General features: G+C 39.9%; 1 protein-coding gene across 1 annotated transcript in view; it reads right to left on the bottom strand.

Annotated features, from left to right (window-relative positions):
* LOC124280093 (ATP-binding cassette sub-family C member 2-like) overlaps window positions 1-16,725 on the bottom strand; it is a 34,174-nt gene extending 17,449 nt beyond the window's left edge. The window contains 16 exon segments of the mRNA XM_046715985.1: window positions 563-739; window positions 1,230-1,356; window positions 1,768-1,834; window positions 2,414-2,498; window positions 3,610-3,756; window positions 3,896-4,033; window positions 5,002-5,322; window positions 5,842-6,022; window positions 6,901-7,170; window positions 8,576-8,707; window positions 9,180-9,241; window positions 10,399-10,521; window positions 12,085-12,213; window positions 12,502-12,627; window positions 12,756-12,929; window positions 16,595-16,725. Coding sequence (XP_046571941.1) covers window positions 563-739; window positions 1,230-1,356; window positions 1,768-1,834; window positions 2,414-2,498; window positions 3,610-3,756; window positions 3,896-4,033; window positions 5,002-5,322; window positions 5,842-6,022; window positions 6,901-7,170; window positions 8,576-8,707; window positions 9,180-9,241; window positions 10,399-10,521; window positions 12,085-12,213; window positions 12,502-12,627; window positions 12,756-12,929; window positions 16,595-16,627 — 2,292 coding nt within the window. The 5' untranslated portion in view covers window positions 16,628-16,725.
* Between the last annotated feature and the right edge of the window lie 8,031 nt (window positions 16,726-24,756).

The following is a 24,756-nucleotide window of genomic DNA, read 5'->3' as shown; positions in this document are numbered from 1 at the left end:
GGCTACGTGTTTTCCAGATCTGTGTCTACTGTGACTCAGCAATATTCCAGTTATATGGCGGCAGTCTGTAAATCATCGAGTCTGGACCAGACAATCCAGTGATCAACAGCATTACCATCGGTCTACGCAAGTGGGATACGATAAAATGACCACCCGATGCCATTAATCGCCTTTTACGACAGCATGGGTTGATGAAGACCAATTCTACCACCCTACCCGGTGTTTTGCAAGTGGGCTTTTGAGTTTGGTAACATGGTTTCGCTTGCTGCCATGGCCATTTGACTTGAAACAGTAATGGTGATCCATGTCTGACCACCCAATGCCGTTATTCGCCTCTTACAACAAACATGGGTTACTGAAGACAAATTTTAACCCGGATTTTTCACGGGTTCCTGTATCAGTGTCTAGTAGCATTCCCTTTTCAATATCGGTGTCTACTGCGAGCACGACAGGTGTCTAGTAGCATTCCCTTTTCAATATCTGTGTCTACTGCGAGCACGACAGGTGTTCAATGGTTCCCTTTATATCTCAGTGTCTACCATGACCAAGACAGGTGTCCTACCTTTTCTCCTATCTCTGTGTTGGCTCCACCAGGAAGTGTTTGCAGGTCCGACTCGAGGGCACACGCTTTGATAACATCCAGATACCGTTTATCGTCCGGTTCAGAACCGAACGCAATGTTAGCTTTGAGGGACAAGTTCTGTATCCAGGCCTCCTGTGGCACGTACGCCACACTTTTCTAAGGAAAGAAATAGGATAGGAATCACAAACCCTCACAGAGCAACGTACTGCAGCTGTGCATAGAAGAAGAGTTCTATCAAGATGGTCTTTTAATGTCTATAGTAGCATCACTTGGAGAATCTTCAGAACCATATCCTTGTTATTTTCTTCTCACAGTGTTAGCAGAATTTCAGCAAATTGTCCCTCTTGTTTAACCATGGACTTATTTTAGAAGAGAAAAAAGCTAAATTGAAACTAAGAGAAGATACATGTACAAGCAATCATGACTTTTCGTATTCCTGTCACTGACATATTACTGAATTTACTGCCCTCCACCATCTCCACTGATTAATCGTAGTCTTACAAGGGTGCTAGAAGTGTTTAATGGCGTGAATATATTGTGATGGGGTTTAATGTTGGATGTGTGAACTGGTACCAAACTTGCAAATATCGCTGTATATATTAGTGATCCTATCAGCATCACAAGTACCAGGTGGTTCAGTACTCACCTTCATGGCCGCGTGGCCCTTCAGCTTCCGCATCTCCCCCAACATGGCCGACAGCAGCGACGACTTGCCCGCTCCAACTGTACCCACAATCGCCACTAGCTGGCCAATAGGCACAGACAAGTTGATACTGAAAGAAGTCATAAGTCACAGTGATTCACTTAAAGTTCAGTATGTCGATCAGGACCTTGAATCCGTATGAATGCGGATGCCCAATGAAAGTCTACATCGGTGTGCAATTGCGTAGATCGATGCTCATGCTGCTGATCACTGGATTGTCTGGTCCAGACTTTACCGTCGCCATATAGCTGTAATATTGCTGAGTGCGGCGTAAAACTGAACTCACTCGCTCACTCATCGGTATTATTGTGTTATACAGGTACACTTGTTGTCATGAGCACACGGCTACTCTGTGTATTGTCTTATTCTTGCACTCAGGTTGTCTTGAACAATAGTTCATTATCTTCATAAACTCGTGCATTATCTTCATATACACGGATCCATATCGATCTCTAATCTCAAATTATATTTCAGCACTTACTTTTTTAGGGTTGACTCCGATTCAGTATTCCACGTGAAGGTAGCTTTATCAATACTGATTGCAATTCCTGAAATCAGAAATATGAATGCATGATATTAATTATAGCTTTTCAATTTTAAAAGCATCTGCAAATTACATATAACGTGTCAGTTGTTCGATTACTCAAAAGACGGTTGCTAAGACTGTTACCAAATTCTAAGATCGAAACAAGAAACTATATCCAAGTTGTTTGCTGATCGTTTTCATTGTTGACATTACAGTTTAAACTTGATTCAGCCCATGACAATGCGATAACAACGAAGACGAAATAATAATAGGAATTAACTGTGTAGTAGTCTCACTGACCAGAACCGAGTAATGTCAACAAGAACATTGTATTCACAATTACTTTGGCAGCAGAGGGAATGCATGTGCATGTGCATGTACACTCGAGTACATATCTGCACCTGAGTTGAACCAGGTCTTTGGATTTGACAACGTGTTCGTTACAAATGTCACTCATACACGAGGTGGAAGTACATAACTTCTCATACTACAGTAGAAAGGCGTCACTCCATGAAAGACAAGTTTGACCTTGACCACGGAATGGTGAAGGTATAAAATAACGCATGGAGACCCCCTCCTGTTCATTACACAGATACTCGACCTTCTGCCGTATTGGCGGACACGGTGCTGGGCTCCAGGTCGTCCTCAGCAAGGTATTTGTTCAGACGCTTTGTTGACAGACTTGCCTGAAACGCAGACGACACGCTTGCTTCGGTACATTAGCAAGGAGCGTAACTTATGAAGAAATAACTATTATGGTTGTCAAGTTCGGAAAATAATCTAATGATCGTTACAATTACGATCTGCGAAAGAGGTAAGAATCACCAGAATAATGTAACATTGATAATTTGTTCCATTTGTCTTTGAAGATGGATTGTTTGATCGCTTTCACAATAGAAGTAGAAGCGACTAAACCCTTTCCATATCCATACCCCATGGTCTTTGATAACATATCGGCCATTTAATATTTTGGACATAGGGATTGTGAGAATGTTTGGGGTATTTTGCTGATACATAACAGTATTTCTGTGGATCACAAATTAAAACAACATTTAAATGGCCCAGAACATTATCAAATAAGCGATCTTTAAGATCACCATCAAATATGAACGATGCATTTGGTGCTTGCTTTCAAGAGCACTGACGCCCTACTTTTAGATGCAAATTGAAGTCGATGCTGTTAATTTGAATTGAGTGGTGAGGAGCGTATTTAAATGGAGCAGATTGGATTAGAGCGGAGTAGAGAGGAGAGGGTTAGAGCGGAGTGGAATGGTGAGAGAGTATTTAATTGGAGCAGATTGGATTAAAGCGGAGTAGAGAGGAGAGGGTAAGAGCGGGGCGGAGTGGTGAGGAGCGTATTTAATTGGAGCAGATTGGATTAGAGCGGAGTAGAGAGGAGAGGGTTAGAGCGGAGTGGAGTGGTGAGGAGCGTATTTAATCTGATCAGATTGGATTAGAGCGGAGTAGAGAGGAGAGGGTTAGAGCGGAGCGGAGTGGTGAGAGAGTATTGAATTGGAGCAGATTGGATTAGAGCGGAGTAGAGAGAGAGAGGGTTAGAGCGGAGCGGAGTGAGTGGTGAGCGGAGTAGAGTATTTAGCGGATTGGGAGCAGATTGGAGCAGATTGGATTAAAGCGGAGTAGAGAGGAGAGGGTAAGAGCGGAGTGGTGAGGAGCGTATTTAATTGGAGCAGATTGGATTAAAGCGGAGTAGAGAGGAGAGGGTTAGAGCGGAATAGACCCAATCACAATGTCCTGACAGACAGTTCTTTAACTGAGTCACAGATCTACAAGAGCTACCTGTGCGAGAGTGGAGATACACATCGGCAGCATATTCATAGCACCCCTCAAGTAGTTGAAGAGAGCGATGGAGACAAAGGCTGTTTCGGAGCTCATGTACGCGGTAGGAGATGTCATAATGTATGTAACAAAGCTGGCAATCGTTATCTGAAAAATATAGAATACAAGTTACAACATAAATTAATTGAATTAGAAGTTCAGCTGATGTCAATTTCGCCAGCATATTCCGTTACACATCCATTTACATGTTTAATGTAAGGATCAGACATTATGTAGAGTGGCATACCAGTGTTGGGAAACCGATCCACAGGAATACGAGCAGGACTTCAAACAGTGCTATTTTCATGACGACTTTCATCTCCTTGTCCCTGATGGCCATGATCTTGTCCCTAAATGAACCCTCCCAGGCATAGAGTTTCAGCACCTTAAACACAACAACAAAGGTCTTGGGATTATTTCACCCGTGAAGATTCGGGTGCTGAATTGGTCTTCAGCAACCCCAGTGCAGCGTCGACCAATCCGTTTTGAAGAAAATATATCATTGCATAAACCATTTAATGAAACCATAATCCGTTTTGAAGAAAATATATCATTGTATAAACCATTTAATGCAACCACAATCCGTTTTGAAGAAAATATATCATTGCATAAACCATTTAATGCAACCATAATCCGTTTTGAAGAAAATATATCATTGCATAAACCATTTAATGCAACCACAATCCGTTTTGAAGAAAATATATCATTGCATAAACCATTTAATGCAACCATAATCCGTTTTGAAGAAAATATATCATTGTATAAACCATTTAATGCAACCACAATCCGTTTTGAAGAAAATATATCATTGTATAAACCATTTAATGCAACCACAATCCATTTTGAAGAAAGTATATCTTTGTATAAACCATTTAATGAAACAAATCCATTTTGAAGAAAAAATATATCGCATTTGAAGAAAATAGATCATTGCATAAACCATTTAATGAAACCACAATCCATTTTGAGGAAAACATATCATTGCATAAACCATTTAATGCAACCACAATCCATTTTGAAGAATATAGATCATTGCATAAACCATTTAATGAAACCACAATCCATTTTGAGAAAAATATATCATTGCATAAACCATTTAATGCAACCACAATCCATTTTGAAGAAAATATATCATTGCATAAACCATTTAATGCAAAGACAATCAATTTTGAAGCAAATATATCATTGCATAAATCATTCAAAGCAATCCCAGTCCATTTTGAGAAAAACCCTATAACATTGTTTAAATCATTCAACGCAACCCCAGCAGAGCATTGATCAATTCATTTTGAAGAAAATTTACCATTGTTTAAATCATTCATCGCATTACAATAGCAATAGAGCGTTGTATACCTTGATTCCGTTCAGTAGTTCTCCCATGTTCTTCAGCCTTGCATCCTTGCGCTTGAGCTGATGGTTGAACAGGTCTCGATGGTGCATGGACAGTTTGTACTGGAAGGGGGCCAGCACCAGCATGATGACCACCCCGGTCAGGAAGGCGAGCCCCAGGACCTGGTGCAGCTGGTAGAAGCAGATGATGAAGATGATTGGAGCTCCCCACACAATCCACATCTGCATGACGGCTGCCTCCACCCTCTGGACGTCCACGGACATCAGGTTGACGATCTCACCCGTCGTGTACTTCTTCCGAGACTCGTTATTCATAGTCAGGGCCTGGTGAAAAAAACGTAAACCATATCTCTTAGACATTGACATTGACATCATTGCTTTTACTTAGTAACAGCCTGAGCATTTAAAGAATAATACTCTGTTCATTCCAGCGTCTTAAAATGTACAAATGTCTTAAAAGACTGTAAAATGTTACTGTTGTACCAATTGTCCATATTATTATATTTATCAATGATACATACGAGAAACTATATTTCATAACCCGTAAAGTTCCGGGTTAGAATTGAACCCACTCACTCACCCATCTTCCAGAGAGTGATGTTTGGATGTAACTTGGAACTAATTTCATCATGTCTTCAGACAATGTAATGGAACTCTTTGTAACTGATTCACGATCGTCTAGATACAGTTTAACTGAACTATTTTAGCAGTGAGTGAGTGAGTGAGGGCGCAAGCGAGTGAGATTTTACGCCGCTTTCAGCAATATCCCAGCAATATCACGACAGGGGACACCAGACAAATATTTCTTAACAAAAGCTCCACCATCCAAAGCCCCAGCTTCACCTTCTTGTAGACCGCCGACATGAGACCCGTCCTGACACTAAGGGAGACGTTCTCGGCAGTGAAGAAGCTCCTGGCCTGCAGCAGTGACAGCATGGCACTGATGAATACGAAGGCAATGACGATACCATAACCTTGCCACTCAGGTTCCGTCTCCTTGTTCTCCACGTAGTACAGTAGTCGCCTGCAAGGTATGAAACAACACATATCGTTCAACTGGATGTCATTTACCTCGGTGAGGGCTGTCGTAAACGCTCCTGCTTGTACTTGACCTGAACATGTTCAGAATCTCGTAAAGATCCGGGTTAGAATTGATCTTCAGCAACCCAACCACTCTTGTCGCACTAAGCGATTAACAGGACCGGGTGGTCAGGCTCGCTGACTTGATTGACACGTCATCGTATCCTAACTACGTAGATCGATGATCGTGCTGTTGATCACTGGATTGTCTGGTCCAGATTCGATTATTTACAGACTTCCTCTATATGGCTGGAATATTACTGAGTGTGTTAAACAACAATATTTTAAGATACTGAATTGAAATTGGAAGATGCTATCTTGACATTTCAACTTAGCATTTATACTTATAAAGTTAAAATTTCAAGAAAATGATCTTGAAATTTCAAGACAGGAAGATCGTTATTATGAAATGTCAACTTAATACCTTGAAATTTCAGTTTAATATCTTGAAATTTCAAGCAAACACATTTTTTCTTGGGGGGGGGGGTTCTCTTTAAAGCACCATTCTTTTCAAGAGGCTGGCATTCTTCAATGAGCTGATTACATTCATTAGATATTGATCATATGGATGTCACATGAATCAATATGTCATTGAGAGCCTGACACGTACGTATTGATTAGCAACAGTGACATAATCATTATGATATTATTAAAATATTATTTTTCCAAAAGTTGTGCCATCATACTCCCATCATAAATGATCTTAGATTTTTACAATTATAAGATCATAATCTCCCTTGTACTAATCACACGTTCAGAACGCATTTATATACTGTTATGTTGACGTTTGATCAAAGGTTGCCTTTATATTGGATGACGTACTTCAACAGGTAGGGGTTTAGAACCAGGAAAAGCTCAGCCGCGACCCTGAACAAATGTGACTTCAACAGTTTACAACCATGAGTCCGGAACAATGTGCGTAGTAGCGATGGCTTGTGGGAGGATGTCTCTGGTTTTCCTGCATGTGCGCCTTCCTTGATTATCACATCAGGCAGAGTTTTCTTTCTCCCTTGTGGCAGGTCAACGTCTTCGGAAAACTCCAGAAGATTTTGTCTTTCTCGTGGAAGGTGTCTTGACAACGCATTATTCAATCTGCAAAGAGAAATACCCATTGGTTGCTTAAAGTTTGAATCATGTCGACTCCGAGTGAGAAAATATTTCAAATATGAAGCCTTAATGTATGTCAACTCTTTACTCCCTGTAAGCCCATTGCGGTTCTTGGTTAGAGCTTTCACTGAGCTACATGCGCGCGTACCTTTCAGTTCTTGGTTAGAGCTTACGCTTACGTGGGCGCATCTTGTTTCTCATTGCGTGACCAATGACTAAGATAAACGGGGCATTCTATGAAGCTGCTTCTAATTTCTCTGTCTTATGGCAGACGTGAATGAGTGAGTGAGTTTAGTTTTACGCCGCACTCAGCAATATCCCAGCTATATGGCGGCGGTCTGTAAATAATCGAGTCTGGACCAGACAATTGGGAACCGATGACATGTGTCAACAAAGTCAGCGAGCCTGACCACCCGATCCCGTTAGTCGCCTCTTACGACAAGCATAGTCGCCTTTTATGGCAAGCACATGGGTTGCTGAAGACCTATTCTACCCCGGATCTGCACGGGTCTATGTCAGACGTAGATAAAAGGGGACGTACGTAGTCGATACATGTATGATTATGGATGCACGGGAGCATATATTCGGTCCTACCTTCTGATCTGAACTCAGACAGAGTATATTCGTTTATTGTTTACCTTCCAGATCTCGGTTAGAAATCACACACAGATACATACGGTCCTACATTCCACATCTCGGTTAGAAATCAGACACAGATACACACGGTCCTACATTCGACATCTCTGTTGGAAATCACACACAGATGCATACGGTCCTACATTCCACATCTCGGTTAGAAATCAGACACAGTTACATACGGTCCTACATTCCACATCTCGGTTAGAAATCAGACACAGTTACATACGGTCCTACATTCCAGATATCGGTTAGAAATAACACACAGATACATACGGTCCTACATTCCAGATCTCGGTTAGAAATCAGACACAGATACACACGGTCCTACATCCCACATCTCGGTTAGAAATCAGACACAGATACATACGGTCCTACATTCCAGATCTCGGTTAGAAATCACACACAGATACATAGAGACATACTTTCCAGACCTCGGTTAGAAATCAGACACAGATACACACAGTCATGCATTCCAGATCTCGGTTAGAAATCACACACAGATACATAGAGACATACTTTCCAGACCTCGGTTAGAAATCAGACACAGATACACACAGTCCTACATTCCAGATCTCGGTTAGAAATCAGACACAGATACATAGAGACATACTTTCCAGACCTCGGTTAGAAATCAGACACAGATACACACAGTCCTACATTCCAGATCTCGGTTAGAAATCAGACACAGATACATAGAGACATACTTTCCAGACCTCGGTTAGAAATCACACACAGATATATGGCGGAATACCTTGCAGCTCTCTGTCGCTCCCGCTGCCAGGTCTCCAAGAAATGAGGTACGGTAGCTTCACTCTTCAGTAATGGAGGAAGGTCGTACACATCATCATTTTGTAGCGGTCTTTTCCAACCTTTCAGCATTGTACTGCAACACGAGTTGTCTGCAGTTATTGTATCGAGAAACAACAAAACAATCTATAACATATTAATTACTAACGCCGTGTAAAATTTGAATGAACCCTACATCATGTCTGGAAGACTTACAGATCACACAATTTACTGACCAGGCGAGTCAATGCGTACAGCAATGAGAGCATTAGTGAGTTTAGTTCTACGCCACTTTTAGCAATATTCTAGCAACATGAATAGAAATGGATTTCATATATTTTATCCATGTGGGGAATCGAACCCGGGTCTTCAGCGTGACGAGCGAACGATTTAACAATTAGGCTACCCCACCGCCCCTGTACAGCATTGAGAAGAAGCAGGTATCAACTCTCTGTCTGTTGTGTTAATCAGGTGGACATGTCTTAAATGCACCCGTGGCATGGGTGTGACGATATATACATGACGAGAAGAGGCTGACTACAAATGATGTGTGTATAGTGTGAACGCACCTGAATGTCCAGGAGAAGATTAGTCTGTTTAAGAAGGACGCCCTAAGAGCAGGACAGGGAATCTGAAAGCATGACTCTATTTTACATGATTCATTGTAGGTAGTTTCAAACAGGGTGCTGGTTTACCTCCTTGATTGATAGTGAAGGATTTCTAGTTTGGGATATCTATATATCTGTATCTGCAGATCGGTATGGTGTCATTGTCGTTATGTCGTTAATCATATAGCCGCCAACTGTCACAGTATATACGCATACTGGCATTGTATATATGCATATTGGCATGGTATATACGCATACTAGCATTGTGTATATGCATATTGTCATGGTATATACGCATACTGGCATTGTATATATGCATATTGTCATGGTATATACGCATACTGGCATTGTATATATGCATATTTTCATGGTATATACGCATACTGGCATTGTATATATGCATATTGTCATGGTATATACGCATACTGGCATTGTATATATGCATATTTTCATGGTATATACGCATACTGGCATTGTATATATGCATATTGTCATGGTATATACGCATACTGGCATTGTATATATGCATATTGGCATGGTATATACGCATACTGGCATTGTATATATGCATATTGTCATGGTATATACGCATACTGGCATTGTATATATGCATATTTTCATGGTATATACGCATACTGGCATTGTATATATGCATATTGTCATGGTATATTCGCATACTGGCATTGTATATATGCATATTGTCATGGTATATACGCATACTGGCATTGTATATATGCATATTGTCATGGTATATACGCATACTGGCATTGTATATATGCATATTGTCATGGTATATTCGCATACTGGCATTGCATATATGCATATTGTCATGGTATATACGAATGCTGTCATGGTATACATGTATAACCATATTGTCAAGGAATAGAATCATATTATAGTAGTATGAATGTGAATGAGTGAGTACGATTACACGCCGCTTTTAGCAATATTCCAGCTATGTTATAGCAGTGGAGACCAGAAATGTGCTTCATACATTGTAGCCATGTGGGGAATCAAACCCGGATCTTCGACGTGCGAACACTTTAACCACTAGGCTACCCCACCGCCCCGGCTTGATTAGAACTGATCACATGCACGATCTACACAGTTAACGCCACCGTTGATTCTGTTACATTTGTGGGTGTATAAGTCATTTAGTGATGTAGCACCTCTCCCTCACCCGTTTGGACACTTTGTCGACGACGTGGTCGGTGTTGTCGGCGAAGGAGCACAGGACGATCTGTAGAAGCAGGAAGCCGTAGTGGAGGTAGAAGAGAGACAATTCCACTGCACTGCTGCCTTGCTGCATGAAAACATGGGACAGTCAATGACTGGGGCACTTTAGGAGAAACCTTGAAATATTTTTAAAAATGTTCAAAAGATATCACCAAAGCCAATTGGATTAAAAGACATACAGGGCATGCATGAGCCAGTACATATATAAGAGGTTTATTGTGTAGAATACAGGTACCAGAACCGCAAAAATAACCGAAGCGCGTCAATGACACGATGTGATATTTTGGCCATTTGTCGCGCTTTGGTTAATTTTGTCACTTTTTGCTTGTTTTTCTGACAACGCGACAGTGTCCCTTCCAGGATTCGATAGTATTGGCAAATAAATTGTATTGCAATACATTACGATTCTGGTACTTGTATTCCGATATGTATTGTGATATACTGACGTTCATAAGAAAGTACACACCTGGTGTTTTGGGACTATTCCAAATAAAGCCATAAATATTTTGCTAGCAATGTTGTAATTTGGTACAATATCTGTGGTGTTTTGGAAACACTTGCACAATGTTTGTGACAAGGCAGAATCAAAACACTTTTTAAATATTAATGACGTTTTAAAGAAAATATTTTACCAAAGAATCAGGTGTGTACTTTCTTTTGAACGCCAGTTTATATTGGGAGCTTTAGTGTTTGACAGTGAGTGACATTGAATGAGCCTATTTTCTATAGACGTAAGCTCTAAAAGTAACGTCATAGCTGTGATAACAGATATCTCGAATTTAGATTTGATTTTGAGGAATTGTATTTTCTTTTATTAAAACAAACAGAATCTGTTGTATGTACGTATGCCCTTTGGTCAATGAATTACGAAGGGAAACGCCAGTTGCAAATGAAAGATTGATTGAAGTTTTTGATTTAAATAATAGAGATAATCAGAAAACTTCATATATTTTTGAAACCAATACACCGGTTGTCAGAAAGTATATTGCAATACGTATGTTTTATAAAATATATTGCAGTCTGGCAAAGGCCCAGATAAGCTGCGTATCCGGGTAAAATACGCATAGAAAATTTCCAAATAAGCATTGAAAAATAATTGTTGCGTACCAGTTACGCATTTTAAATGATAGATACGCAAAAAGTTTAAAACAAATGCGTACGGAATATATTTATATAAATCGCTTGCGTAATGAAAAAGACATCGATTGCTATCAAGTTGTACTGTTAGTATAGGACAAGTGTTGTACTGTCAGTATAGGATCAGTGATTTTGTATGAAATCATTTCCATTATATTTAAGTTGGTTTTGATTAGGTATGACATAAGTCAGAACATACCTGCTTAGTAAACTTACTCAATGACATAATACTTAGGTGAGTAAAATGACTGAAATACGCACATATTTGAAAGCAGTGGGTAACGGAAAATGAAATACCCACTCAACATTCATAATACCCACTCCAAAAAAATACAGTGGGTACAGTACCCACATGAGCTAAATCTTATCTGGAGCTCTGAATTGCAGTATACTGGTAATAGCGTGCAGTCCTATGGAAAAGTGTGTACATTGAGGTGGCGTCACACAAGACACGTGACATCAAGCAGATACAGATAACATATAACATACATACCCATTGTATAATGAGTGAGTAGAATGGGATGACGTCACACAAGATATGCAGCAGCCAGAATATGTAGAGAGGGCACGAACTTGAGATGCCTCGTCGTCTTGATAACACGGTTAATGTGATGCTGAGAATCTGGTCGATGGACACATGACAAGGTTTACAAAAATGGAAGTTATATCTGTTAAAAAATCGATCTCTTTTTGTGTCGATGCCAAGTGGATGAGGGTTTTTTTGCGCCACTTTTAATAATATTCCACCAACAGAACGGCTGGGTAAACCCGAAATGGGCTTGACTAATGGTACCAACAGAAGGAATCGAACCCTGGTCTTCGGCGTGACACTTTTACCACTAGGCTACCCACCAATATGGTGATGAGAGAAATGAGGGTAAAATGAAACGACATCGACAGTCATACTTACATAGGTTGTTAACTTCAACACAGTAGCTGTGTAGAAAGAGGTAGAAATATCGTGGAGACCTTTTTCTCCAGACACGGCTCTGATGACGTCACCGATGACGCAGATCATCATCCCAGCAATAAGTACCTGTATCATATTTAGGTGTTGCCTAGGTTGCCATAACAATAAGCATACTTGTAATCATCATTATCTTTAGTTTGTTTATGAATACCGAAAAGAGGGTTTCACATTTAAAAAGTTTATCGGCTACTCACAAGTTTTGCTATTGTAAGTTTTGTAAGATGCAGGCGCTCGGGGAGAGATATGAGGTGCCTGAGGAAGACTGGGAGAGTGAGCCACAACCAGCCACAGGGCACCCACACCAGCACCGTGTGATGGAAGCATGGTGGGAACTCTGGCCACGTGTTGTTCAGCAGCAGGTCCACGTCCTGGAATACAGAATATATCATTGTAGGGAGGTGGGTGTGCGGGTTGGGGAGTGGGGGATATTCTATAAAATGAAGTGGAGCAGCGCCGCACCCACACCAGCACCGTGTGATGGAAGCATGGCAGGAACTCTGGCCACGTGTTGTTCAACAGAAGGTCCACGTCCTGGAATACAGAATATATCATTGAAGGGAGGTGGGTGTGCGGGTTGGGGAGTGGGGGATATTCTATAAAATGAAGTGGAGCAGCGCCGCACCCACACCAGCACCGTGTGATGGAAGCATGGCGGAAACTCTGGCCACGTGTTGTTCAACAGCAGGTCCACGTCCTGGAATACAGAATATATCATTGAAGGGAGGTGGGAGGTGGCAGATGGGAGGTAGAGGGGTGGGAGGTAGTACACATGTACTAGGGAGGTCGTCATCAATTTTCTACATAAATTGTAGGGGAGTGGGTGTCATTCATACTGTACATGCTTCTCCATAATTATCCTCCCCTACCAACACCCCACCCCCCACCCGCAAACATAAATTATGAAGGCCCCTTAGCCTGTAAATAAACACAGTGTTGTAGGCACTTAGATGGGGTATGGGTTTTGTCGGGAAATATAGACATGTTTGTATATTCTCTGAGTTAAGTTAAAGTTGTGTTATCTAAATCTAAATCACAGTACTGACAATATGCATGAAATATCAGCAGCTTATTATCATGACCATCAGCACGGCCATGTGCAGATCAGCTGCCTGCGTGTAATTAACCCTAATGAACCTTAGAGTATGGCCGGCTGGCCACGGAAGTTTAACGTTGTGGATGAGGGTGGATGCTGGATACTGCAGGTTGACCATACATGTATCGTAATACGATACAGGGCAGCCTGACAGTCAGTAGTATATAGACAATGAATTCTTAATGTAACGGGACTTGACCCTCGGACAGCGCTAGGCAGGTGGGCTGACGATCGCCTCTGTGATGCTGCCTGGCCGTTGCTGCACTATCATGTAATTGCAAACTTAGCTGCCGAATAAAGTGTTGTGGACCCACTGATGGACTTCTGTATTTGAAGAGACAGATATCCCCCCAAAAAACGCTTAAACTAGCCCGGGATAACAGCTCCGAACGAAAAATGATCTGTGCAGGTTTATCGTTGTCGACAACGTGTGCAATTGCATCTCCTCTCCTATCATCCTGCAGATCGCTCAATGCCTTAAGACCACAACTAGAGGGGATCGACATTCATTACAGTCATGTTTCCGATTGCACTTCATTTAATTGATTCATCACTACTAAGATCTATTTTCCAAGAGGAACGTTTCTACATCCTCGAGAGACTACATTGCATAAAGCTGGATGTAAAAGCATATACCCCATATAAAGATGTGCTTGGACTGGACAGATATTTTCGAAGTTGCACATGGGAACGTAACTTGCTCCTCCCATCGATATGGGATATTTACCCCCTGGAGAACATGTTTTATATGATATCTACTCCTCAGGGTACATAATACTACATATTGCTCAAGGGGTTTAGTTACCCCCCATCGGGTAAATAGGGACATGTAAACTAGGCTATACGCTCTATTAACTTACTCGTTTTGCACAGTAATGTTAGGTGCTATGTTATCAAGCACCACTGGGATTACTCATCCTTCAACAACACCGTGAATTACCATATAACTGATACATTATTTGATTTTTTCTGAACTTTAGCACTTTAATAGATTCCGTAGTCTCAACGTGGTTGTCACAATCTGTGCCATAAGTGAAGGATCATACCCGCGAAGGTCCGGGTCAGAATATTGATCTTCAGTAACCCATGCTTGTCGTAAGAGGCGACGAACGGGATCGGTTGGCCAGGCTCGCTGACTTGGTTGACACATGTCATCGGTTCCCAGTTGCGCAGATCGATGTTCATGCTGTTGATCACTGGATTGTCTGGTCCAGACTCGATTATTTACAAACCGCCGCCATATAGCTGGAATATCGCTGAGTGAGGAGTAAAACTAAACTCACTCACTCACTGAATGAAGGATCACATTATGTTGCATTCAACTGATTCAAGTGTTATATGCCGGTGTTAGAAATACACATCTGTATGTGAGACCCTATTCCCGAAGATCTCCCTTGTGGAGGCCTCGCCACGCGTGCCACACGGGCTTAGTGCATGGCACTTGCTGTCCTCAACACCGTGACCTCAGTGACATTCGCGATAAGCAAAACATGGAACATCACGTAATGATGTCTTGGAGAATAGGCACTGATCCGGACATGGAATAAACGAAATGATTTTTGAAAATACACACGTCTACTGATCTTGGAAAATACATCTGCGTCTACTGATCTTGATCTACTGATCTTGGAAAATACACACGTCTACTACTGATCTCTGGATATTGGTGAATATACATACGTCTACTGATCTTGGAAAACATACGTCTACTGATACTGGCGATCTTGGAGAATACATACTGATTTTGAAAGTACATAATACATACGTCTACTGATCTTGGAGAATACAGAATACACGTCTACTTATCTTGGATCTTGGAGATATATACGTCTACTGATCTTGGAGAATACACACGTCTACTGATCTTGGAGAATATATACGTCTACTGATCTTGATTTGAATACATACGTCTACTGATCTTGGAGAATACATACGTCTACTTGATCTTGGATTTTTGAATACATCTACGTCTACTGATCTTGGAGAATACATACGTCTACTGATCTTGGAGAATACATACGTCTTCTGATCTTGGAAAGTACACACGTCTACTGATCTTGGAGAATACACACGTCTACTGATCTTGGAAAATACACACGTCTACTGATCTTGGAGAATACACACGTCTACTGATCTTGGAGAATACACATACGTCTACTGATCTTGGAAATACACGTCTACTCTACTGATCTTGGAGAATACACACACTGTCTACTGATATTGGAATATACATACGTCTACTGATATTGGTGAATACACACGTCTACTGTTCTTCGAGAATACACATGGATCACATAGCAATCTGTTTGATCTTGGAGAATAGGCACGTCTTCTGATCTACATGATACTGGAGAATACATCAGATTACAAACTTATCACCAGATAGACGCTTAGGGAACTAGCTTTATACAAATAAAATTAAAACTAGTTCTGTCAACAAAGTATACATAACCGCTTTCGAGATAGCATGGCCTATAATTATATTTTTACAACAATGTAAAGTGCGAGCTCTATCACCGGAACACCTGTGCTCGTATTGCATCAACCGCCTGACATGTACCACCCGCATGTATGTAAAATAACAATGAATTCATGGTCCATGTAATATACACACAAAACAAACCGGTTAGAAATGAAAAATTGATATCTGTACCAAGGATCTTCAGACTTTTGACTTTTGTATATATATATATAGTAAACTTAATCAAGCAATTATATTATTTAATATTAATGACATTATACAATACGTGGGTTTACAAGAAAATATTTATACACATATATATGTATGCTAAGTTCTTAAATCCCAAAATCTCTGAATATATTCCAGAAGCTTCCTTCTGATCAGGAATCAGCGAGGCCCATTTCTCCGTGATGATGTTGCAATTTTGCTAAGAAAGCCACAAAATCTGTCTTAAGTTACAATGATCACAGACCACTTACCAATATCAAAGATTCCCCACAGAAGCCGGTCATCGTGTTGGCTTTGCCACACCAAGTCAGTGGAAGTTATAGTGAGATGTTTTCTGTCAAACCATTGTGCAATCTCCACTTGGGGACATTCACGTGGGAAGTGTACCTGGGTAAATGATAAGGTAATGATAAGACTTCAGTTCTTCTATCTGTGTTTGAGAATGTTAAACACAAGTGAGTGTATGCTGGTGCCAGTCGTACTCGAAACACGTGGCCTACATGATGTAGATGTTTTATAATACACATGATGCATCGATAATGTTTGACCTTGATCTGAGTCACGCTTGCGTTATCAACATTCTTTGATTTGTCCACTGTGCTAGACAAGATCAGCTACTATAGCCTTGCCAGTTTGGCCTATTGTGTGTTCAAGGGTGGAGCCAGGATTTTGGAGAAGGGGGTAGGGTGTGAGTGCACATAAATAATGACGCCCTCTCTCTCTCTCTCTCTCTCTCTCTCTCTCTCTCTCTCTCTCTCTCTCTCTCTCTCTCTCTCTCTCTCTCTCTCTCTCTCTCTCTCTCTCTCTCTCTCTCTCTCTCTCTCTCTCTCTCTCTCTCTCTCTCTCTCTCTCTCTCTCTCTCTCTCTCTCTCTCTCCCTCTCTCTCTTTCTCTCTCTCTTTCTCTCTTCTCTCTCTCCTCTCTCTCTCTCTCTCTCATCTCTCTCTCTCTCTTCTCTCTTTCTCTCTCTCTCTCTCTCTTTCTTCTCTCTCTCTCTCTCTCTCCTCTCTCTCTCCTCTCTTTCTCTCTCTCCTCTCTCTCTCCCCTCCCCCCCTCCCCTCTCTCTCTTTTCTCTCTCTCTCTCTCTCTCTCTCCCCACTCCCTCTCTCTCTCTTTCGCCATCTGTCGAAAAAAACCATACTAATTGCCACTGAGTTAATCTTTGTGTCTATACCCGATACCTAAAGTACAAAGCAATCGATGTAAGCATGACTGCACATACATACTGTCTTATATCTCTATATATTATCAATCTGAAGTATTTGTTTCATGACTCACTCTAAATGATAACCCCTTTATTCCACTGTGATGCCAATCACTACACGATTGTTACTGGCAGATTATGTTTCAAGGCCAGACAAGTGTTGCCCATTCAGTGCCAATTCCGCAGTATAATGTTCTGTCTGCTATGGTTAATATGTCGATGTGTTTATTGTTCACTCATTCTTTTTTGAAACGCGTATATGGGTCATTTTCAAAATTGGTAGGATTTTCAATTCTTTTATTACAGTAAAATCAAACTCCTCAAAATTGATTTAATTTTTATTCAAATTAAACCTCAAACACTTAATTATTCAAAAAATACAAACATGCAGACTGAAATGTACTCATTGACCTTTTTTAATTGATACATAAGTAATTACAAGGTTGGGGACTGTCCTGACCGTTACCACTTCTTAGTCAGAATATAGATTTTGAAATATAATTCATAAAAATCTTTTAAAGATGACAGACACAGCTTTTACATAGACTTAATCAAACTTGAAGGTAAAACTATCATCATGAATCTTGAAAGTGTTATTTTGTATCTTTCATTTATTTACCACAAAATGATAGCATTTTTCTAAAACATTATTATGTATATAGCTTTCAACAGGTAAAATTGTCTAAAATAAACATCAGCTACTAAGCCCAGAACATCTTTTGATGACACCAGCATAAAGAGGAGTGTTTCATGTATTATCATTAATTAATTAGAGCAATCAATTAACACCAGTAACGGTTAGGACAATAGTGGTAACGGTTTGACAGGAATGGTAACGGGCTGGACATAAGCCTTAAACAGTTTAATTCAACATAGAAAACAGGTAACATTAAAGGAAAAAAAAATGATATCATTTACTTGAACTGCTAACCCTTTTTGGACAGACAGTGAAATGTGTCATAGAAATTGTTACTCGTAACTAATATGACATGTTTTCTTCCATGCTTTGGTAACGGTTTGGACATTTGTTATATCAATATAAAACTTGTGAATGAATTTAGGCTTTTTGAATAAAACAAACTGTAGCTTCTAAAGAATAGAAAAACACACCTGTCTAGATTAAAAAATCACTTATAATCTAAAGAAGAGTGCAATTGGGGAACGAAAATTGAATGAAAAGTAACGGTTGTGACATTATTGGTAACGGTCAGGACATCAGTGTAAAATGTTGCAAAAGTTTATATTTTGAAAGGTATTGCAACAACTATGATACTGTACACATGCTCATGCTACACAGGCCACTGCATAGATGTCAGTTTGTTGTTGATATTATGGTGCAATATTAGTCTCCACGAAATATACTTCTTTTCATTAACTTGGATACCTTTAGCTTTTGTTGATAGTGAGATGGTAACACATATTTATCAAATACAAAGGCCAACATATTATTAGCACCTATCAATATTCTAAGTAAATGGAAGTCTTACATATCTCTCAAAGTCAAAACAGACTACACCAAAACAATCTTTAAAGGTTGGAATACAATTAAGTTGTTTACCGTTACTACATTTTGTCCTAACCGTTACCTTTAATTCATAAAGACTATAGATCTTATAGAAAATAGAAACTTAACGTGATAAATTCGTTTTGGTTTTTTATTATCAAAAGCAGATAGATAAGTAAATAGAAATTTATTATCACACCATAGAACATATTCTTCAAAAAATTGAAATCTATTAAAGAAATGTCCTGACCGTTACTATTATTTGTCCAAACCGTTACCAGAGACTGTGTTTTTATGCTACTACATCAAATCTTCTTTGAACAGTACAAGTCCATGCTTAAACTATCTTAACTCTCAAGGAAATTATAAATTTGTTATACTTCAAATATTAATGAATAACTTTTTGAAATGCAAATCATATTGTCCTGACTGTTACAAGGACTTCCAAACCGTTACTTTGCAGAATGGTAACGGTTTGGACAGTAACGGTTAAGACAATTTGTAAGTAAATCTTAAATAAAAATGAATGATCCTAAAAAGATTTCAAAGGACATGCCTTTCACCTCTTCCATTTCTGGGCACCATATCTTTTGAAATTTAAAAAAGAGAGCATATTTGACACAAAATACACTGGTAACGGTCTGGACAGTTAAGGTTGACACATAACATTTATACTTATTTGACCACTGTCAGTTTTCTTCAAAATGTATTGAATCTCTTTTATTTCATCTGCTGTCACATCCACAGGGGCTAGCTCAAACAGACACAGGAAGTAGTATTACAATCCAGCTCCAGGGGAAAATTATTGCAGGAATTTCATACACTGGTAACGGTCAGGACACAGAATCACAGGACAAGCATGTTACAATTTGAAGAAAAAACTTTTTAAGTTAAAAAATAATTGAAATGCAGTCTGAGTATGCTTTGATCAATCCTAATTGGCATGATATGAATTAATTTGTTTATTTGCATTTATATTTACATTATTTGTGAACATTGATATTAGGGACCGTCACATCCGGACGGATCAAATCTGCCAATTTTGACCCCAAAATGTGGTTAAGTATTAATTTCAAAATGACAAGACTAATGATATATACCACATTTACTGACTAGTAAAACATCTAAATATGTTTTCTTGAACAAAATAATCCTTTTATACTAACAGATTTTTTATTATTCGGAACGGACAGAAAATCCTACCAATTTTGAAAATGACCCATATCTTTCCGTAAATTCGGTATAGTTAGGGAGGAGGAATGTGTGCATTGTTTTGTTTATGAAAGATTCATTCCTGTCGTTTGCACGATTTGTCAAAACCCTTTCTTGCTGGACAAACCTCGGTCCCCTTACAGTGTTAACGTTGTTGTAGAGAGATCACGATGGTGACGAGTACCATATAACTGTAGCAGAGTTTGTTGCTGTTAGATCACATCAACCAAGCTTGTTGTTAGCTATTTAGTTGACTGCTGTAGCGGACAGAGAATGGGAGCCATTGCTGTTGGGAACTTATTTTAGCCAATGTGTTGGAGAAAAAAAGAAGACGAGGTCTGCATCGGCCCAGGTGATACGCCGGAAGCACACCATTCTAATCGAGTCGAGGGAAATCCTCATGGAAATCCCACGCTATAAATAGATCAAGTCACAATTTTAAATAGGACCATATTTGGAAAATACAAATTGTTCACATGATGTAGATGTTTAATAATACACAATAAAAAAATCGATAATGTTTGTCCTTGATCTGAGTCAAGGCTCATAAGAAAGAATGTATCGTGATTAGCCAAGTGTTCCTCATATTAAAGACGTTGATATTCATACATATTCACCCTTTATCGTAAAAATGTGAGAATGACTTATTGTTTTGAGACTGCAAAGGACTGGCATGAAGGCATATATTTGTTGTTGCTGGGGAGGGAGTCAGTTCAGGAGTCTTCAGGTTTCAGTCCGTTTAATACAGGCTTATTGTGCATAGATCATCTTTTAAACGCTCGGTAGCATTAGCATATATTTCGCTTGTCATGCATACTTGAAGGACATTACTTGCATAACATGATAAACAATCAACCTTGACCGAGATAATACTATTAACATTGTGGCCACAGGTGAACAAGTACAGTGTAGTGGTCGTTGTTTTTAAGTTTCACTGAATATTTCAATCTTTCACAGAAATATATCGTTCGTAGTGGCATTTAGAGTTTGTGATGGGTTTAGATGCTATGATTTTAAGCACAGATTTTCCCATACAACCACAATCCATGACCATGGCCAAACACGAGAAATTGTAAGCCCCTCCCCTGATCGGTTATTAGCGCCGATGGATGACGTCACGCCACAAAATACTTCGACTTCATTCGTAACTACTCGTGTTATTCCGGCAAGCCGGATGGCATCTTCTTGAAGGTCACGGGAGGCGTGTAGGTACGAATGACATCGACTTCAGGCGAGCTGGGAAGATTACAACGGGTGGTGCAACAGATTGAAATCCCACGCTATAAATAGATCGACATTGCAAATTCGGACAGTACCTTATATTTTTTATCTAATCTCTTAAAACAATATGCTGTCCGAGTCAAATGTATATTGAGTCAAATGACTCTTTGTTGTTACCATTATAAAAGTATATTTATTCAATTGTTTATAGAGAGTTTTAGGCTGTTTATGACATTCGAACATTGCAACTTTAGACGGACAATGAACATGGTTTTACATGGTTGACATGGTGTGCGGGTTAACATGGTGGAAGTGGTGGATGATTTAAATGGTTTAACATGGTTGACATGATGTACGGGTTAACATGGTGGAAGTGGTGCATGGTTTAAATGGTTTAACATGGTTGACATGGTGTACGGGTTAACATGGTGGAAGTGGTGCATGATTTAAATGGTTTAACATGGTTGACATGGTGTACGGGTTAACATGGTGGAAGTGGTGCATGGTTTAAATGGTTTAACATGGTTGACATGGTGTACGGGTTAACATGGTGGAAGTGGTGATTTAAATGGTTTAAAATGGTGTACGGGTTAACATAACAAATGGTTTAACATGAGGGACATGGTGCATAGGGTGCTCGTGGAGAGCTCTTCCCCGTGTAGACCTGAGGTAGAATATGTCCTGAGCACCCCATTGCTGGTCGTAATAGGCAACCGAATGGGGCAAAATGTTTGCCATAGGTTGCGCCCCTTTGTCGGTGGAGGGAGGTATTCTGTTGGCTGAGGGCACTGGTTCCCCACGAACAGTGTTCCTTTGTCCAAGACACCACTTCGACACTTACTTCACCAAGACGGGTGGCAGAATGGACCAGGTTCTATCAATCGGCTGGTGATGCCAGCTGAAGGGATGGTGTAAATCCGGCTAGGGTCCATGCAGGAAGCAAATGTACTGTAAGCCCCCATGGTCCCTAGTATGGTGATCTACCTTCAGTTGTTGGTAATCTATGGCCTGCTTTTACATTGTGCTTTCCTCTATAGCTAAACTGTTTTAGATTTAACTACTAGTTTTACATTTATATCTGTGATATTCGAGTTGTGTTATTGTCCTTCGTTGACAGTTTTATTTATAACTTACCTTTCTGTTATTATTCAACTACAACTTGATTAAGTCACGATATGGCTGAAATATTACCAAAGTGACTTTAAATTTTAACTCACTCACTTATGAGGAAAGCAGTAACACTTACGGCCTGATGTTTGTGATAATGAACTAATAGCCAAACTGTTAAGGACGCGAATACGACTCGACAGCTGTTAAAGCAGCTGCAAAGGAAATGACTTGGCAGTGTTACAAAGTGAATTCACACGATCAATGTTTTCAACAAGTAATGTTCTCGATTGAAACTCAAGGTAACTTTGTGTCTGGCTTCCTGTAAAATGGTGTTTCATTCATGGCCCCGCAACACATTAATGTGTGGTGATTCCCATACATAGTAAAAGCAGCAACTAGGATAGGAAATCTATAAGAATATCTTATATTTTTCAGATATATTTTAATTTTGTCCCTAAGTTGTCATATTGGGTATTTTTAACCGAATCACCAGTAGATCTGATGTATCGTGAAATGAGATGTCCAAGGGTTAGTGATATTTTCAGTATTTGCCTTTTACAGAACAATTTCAACGACAATCGAAGAAATGATTTTAGTAGTTTTCCAAACGCTTAAGCGGGACAAAACTGGTCCATCATTGTGTTCCCAAATTATCTGAATGCATGTACTGGCACAGCAATTTAAATCTCCTCAGAAACCACAAAGGAGAGGTCCGCATATTTATCATGCTTTTCCTGAATCTTGCCAATCACGTTGCTGTCAAAAGGGACAGATAATGATAAATATAAATTCATTGGCTTTATCAAAAAGGATAAGATCAGGTTTGTTGGCTGGAATTCTTCTCAGGCTGTATATGGGCCTATTCCAAAGAAATTTAAAGCTGTCATTTTCCATGACGCCATGGACATGTTCAGGGTCGTACCATGGATGGACCTCGGAGTCAAAGCCACAGGCATAGATAAGACGATAATAGATGGCAACGAGCCATGCCATCTTGTCTTTTAAGATATGTTGTTTATGCCAAGGAAGGGCATCCACTGACAAGGTGTTGGGCAGTCTCTGTAAATTCATTACACAGTCGACATTTCATGTTAATATTTTCTTTAAGAATCACATTTAGGCGATTGCGAGTGGGAAGTGACTGGTCTTGGGCAGCAAAAAGAAAGCCCTCAGTTTCACATTTAAGACCAGGAGTCAGTTGGACTGATATTCTGTTCCACACACTGCATGTATACAAGATGCATGCAATGGCTTCTCAGAAAGCTTCTCCACAAATGACCGACTCTGAGCAGACTTGGTGAATGACTTCACCTGGTTTACTCCCATCGCTGTACCGTCCAGCAGTGCATCACCATCAACAAAATCAACCTATTTGATGTTTGTTTCAATTAGATAATATGAATATTTGAAATGGTTGGTTTTTAGACATGCATTGTTACATCTTGCTGATATTTAACTGTCCTTCGCGACAGATATGAACTTTATTGAACCTAACTTTTCTCGTCACTATGTGGCTCGAATATTGCCGAGGTGACGTTAAATATTAACTCACTCACATGGTGCATGGTTTCATATGGTGGAAGTGGTGCATGATTTAACATGGGTTACATCGTGCATGGTTTAAAATGGTGGACATATTGAATGGTTTAACATGGTGGACATCGTGCTTGGTTTAACATGGTGTACAGGGCACAAGGTTTGACATGGTGGACTGGATACATGGTTTAACTTGGTACATGGTTTACCTTGGTGGAAACGGTAAGTAGGTTAACATGGTGGACATTGAGCATGGTTTAACATGGTGGACATGGGGCAAGGTTTAACATGGTGGACATGGTGCATGGTTTAACATGGTGGACATGGTGCAGGTTTTAACATTGTGGACATGGTGCAGGGTTTAACATGGTGGACATCGTACATGGTTTAACATGGTGTACATGGGTACAAGGTTTGACATGTGGACTGGGTACATGGTGGACACTTGTGCAAACGGTAAGGTTTAACATGATGGACATAGTGCATGGTTTAATATGGTGGACATGGTGCAAGGTTTAACATGATGGACATTTTGCATGGTTTAACATGGTGGACATGGTACATGGTTTACCTTGGTGGAAACGGTAAGTAGTTTAACATGATGGACATTGTGCATGGTTTGACATG

This window comes from Haliotis rubra, unplaced genomic scaffold (assembly GCF_003918875.1).
Source record: "Haliotis rubra isolate DU_JTF1 unplaced genomic scaffold, ASM391887v1 Scf1072, whole genome shotgun sequence".
In the NCBI taxonomy this organism is placed as follows: domain Eukaryota; kingdom Metazoa; phylum Mollusca; class Gastropoda; order Lepetellida; family Haliotidae; genus Haliotis; species Haliotis rubra.
This window is presented reverse-complemented; position numbering and strand designations above follow the sequence as displayed.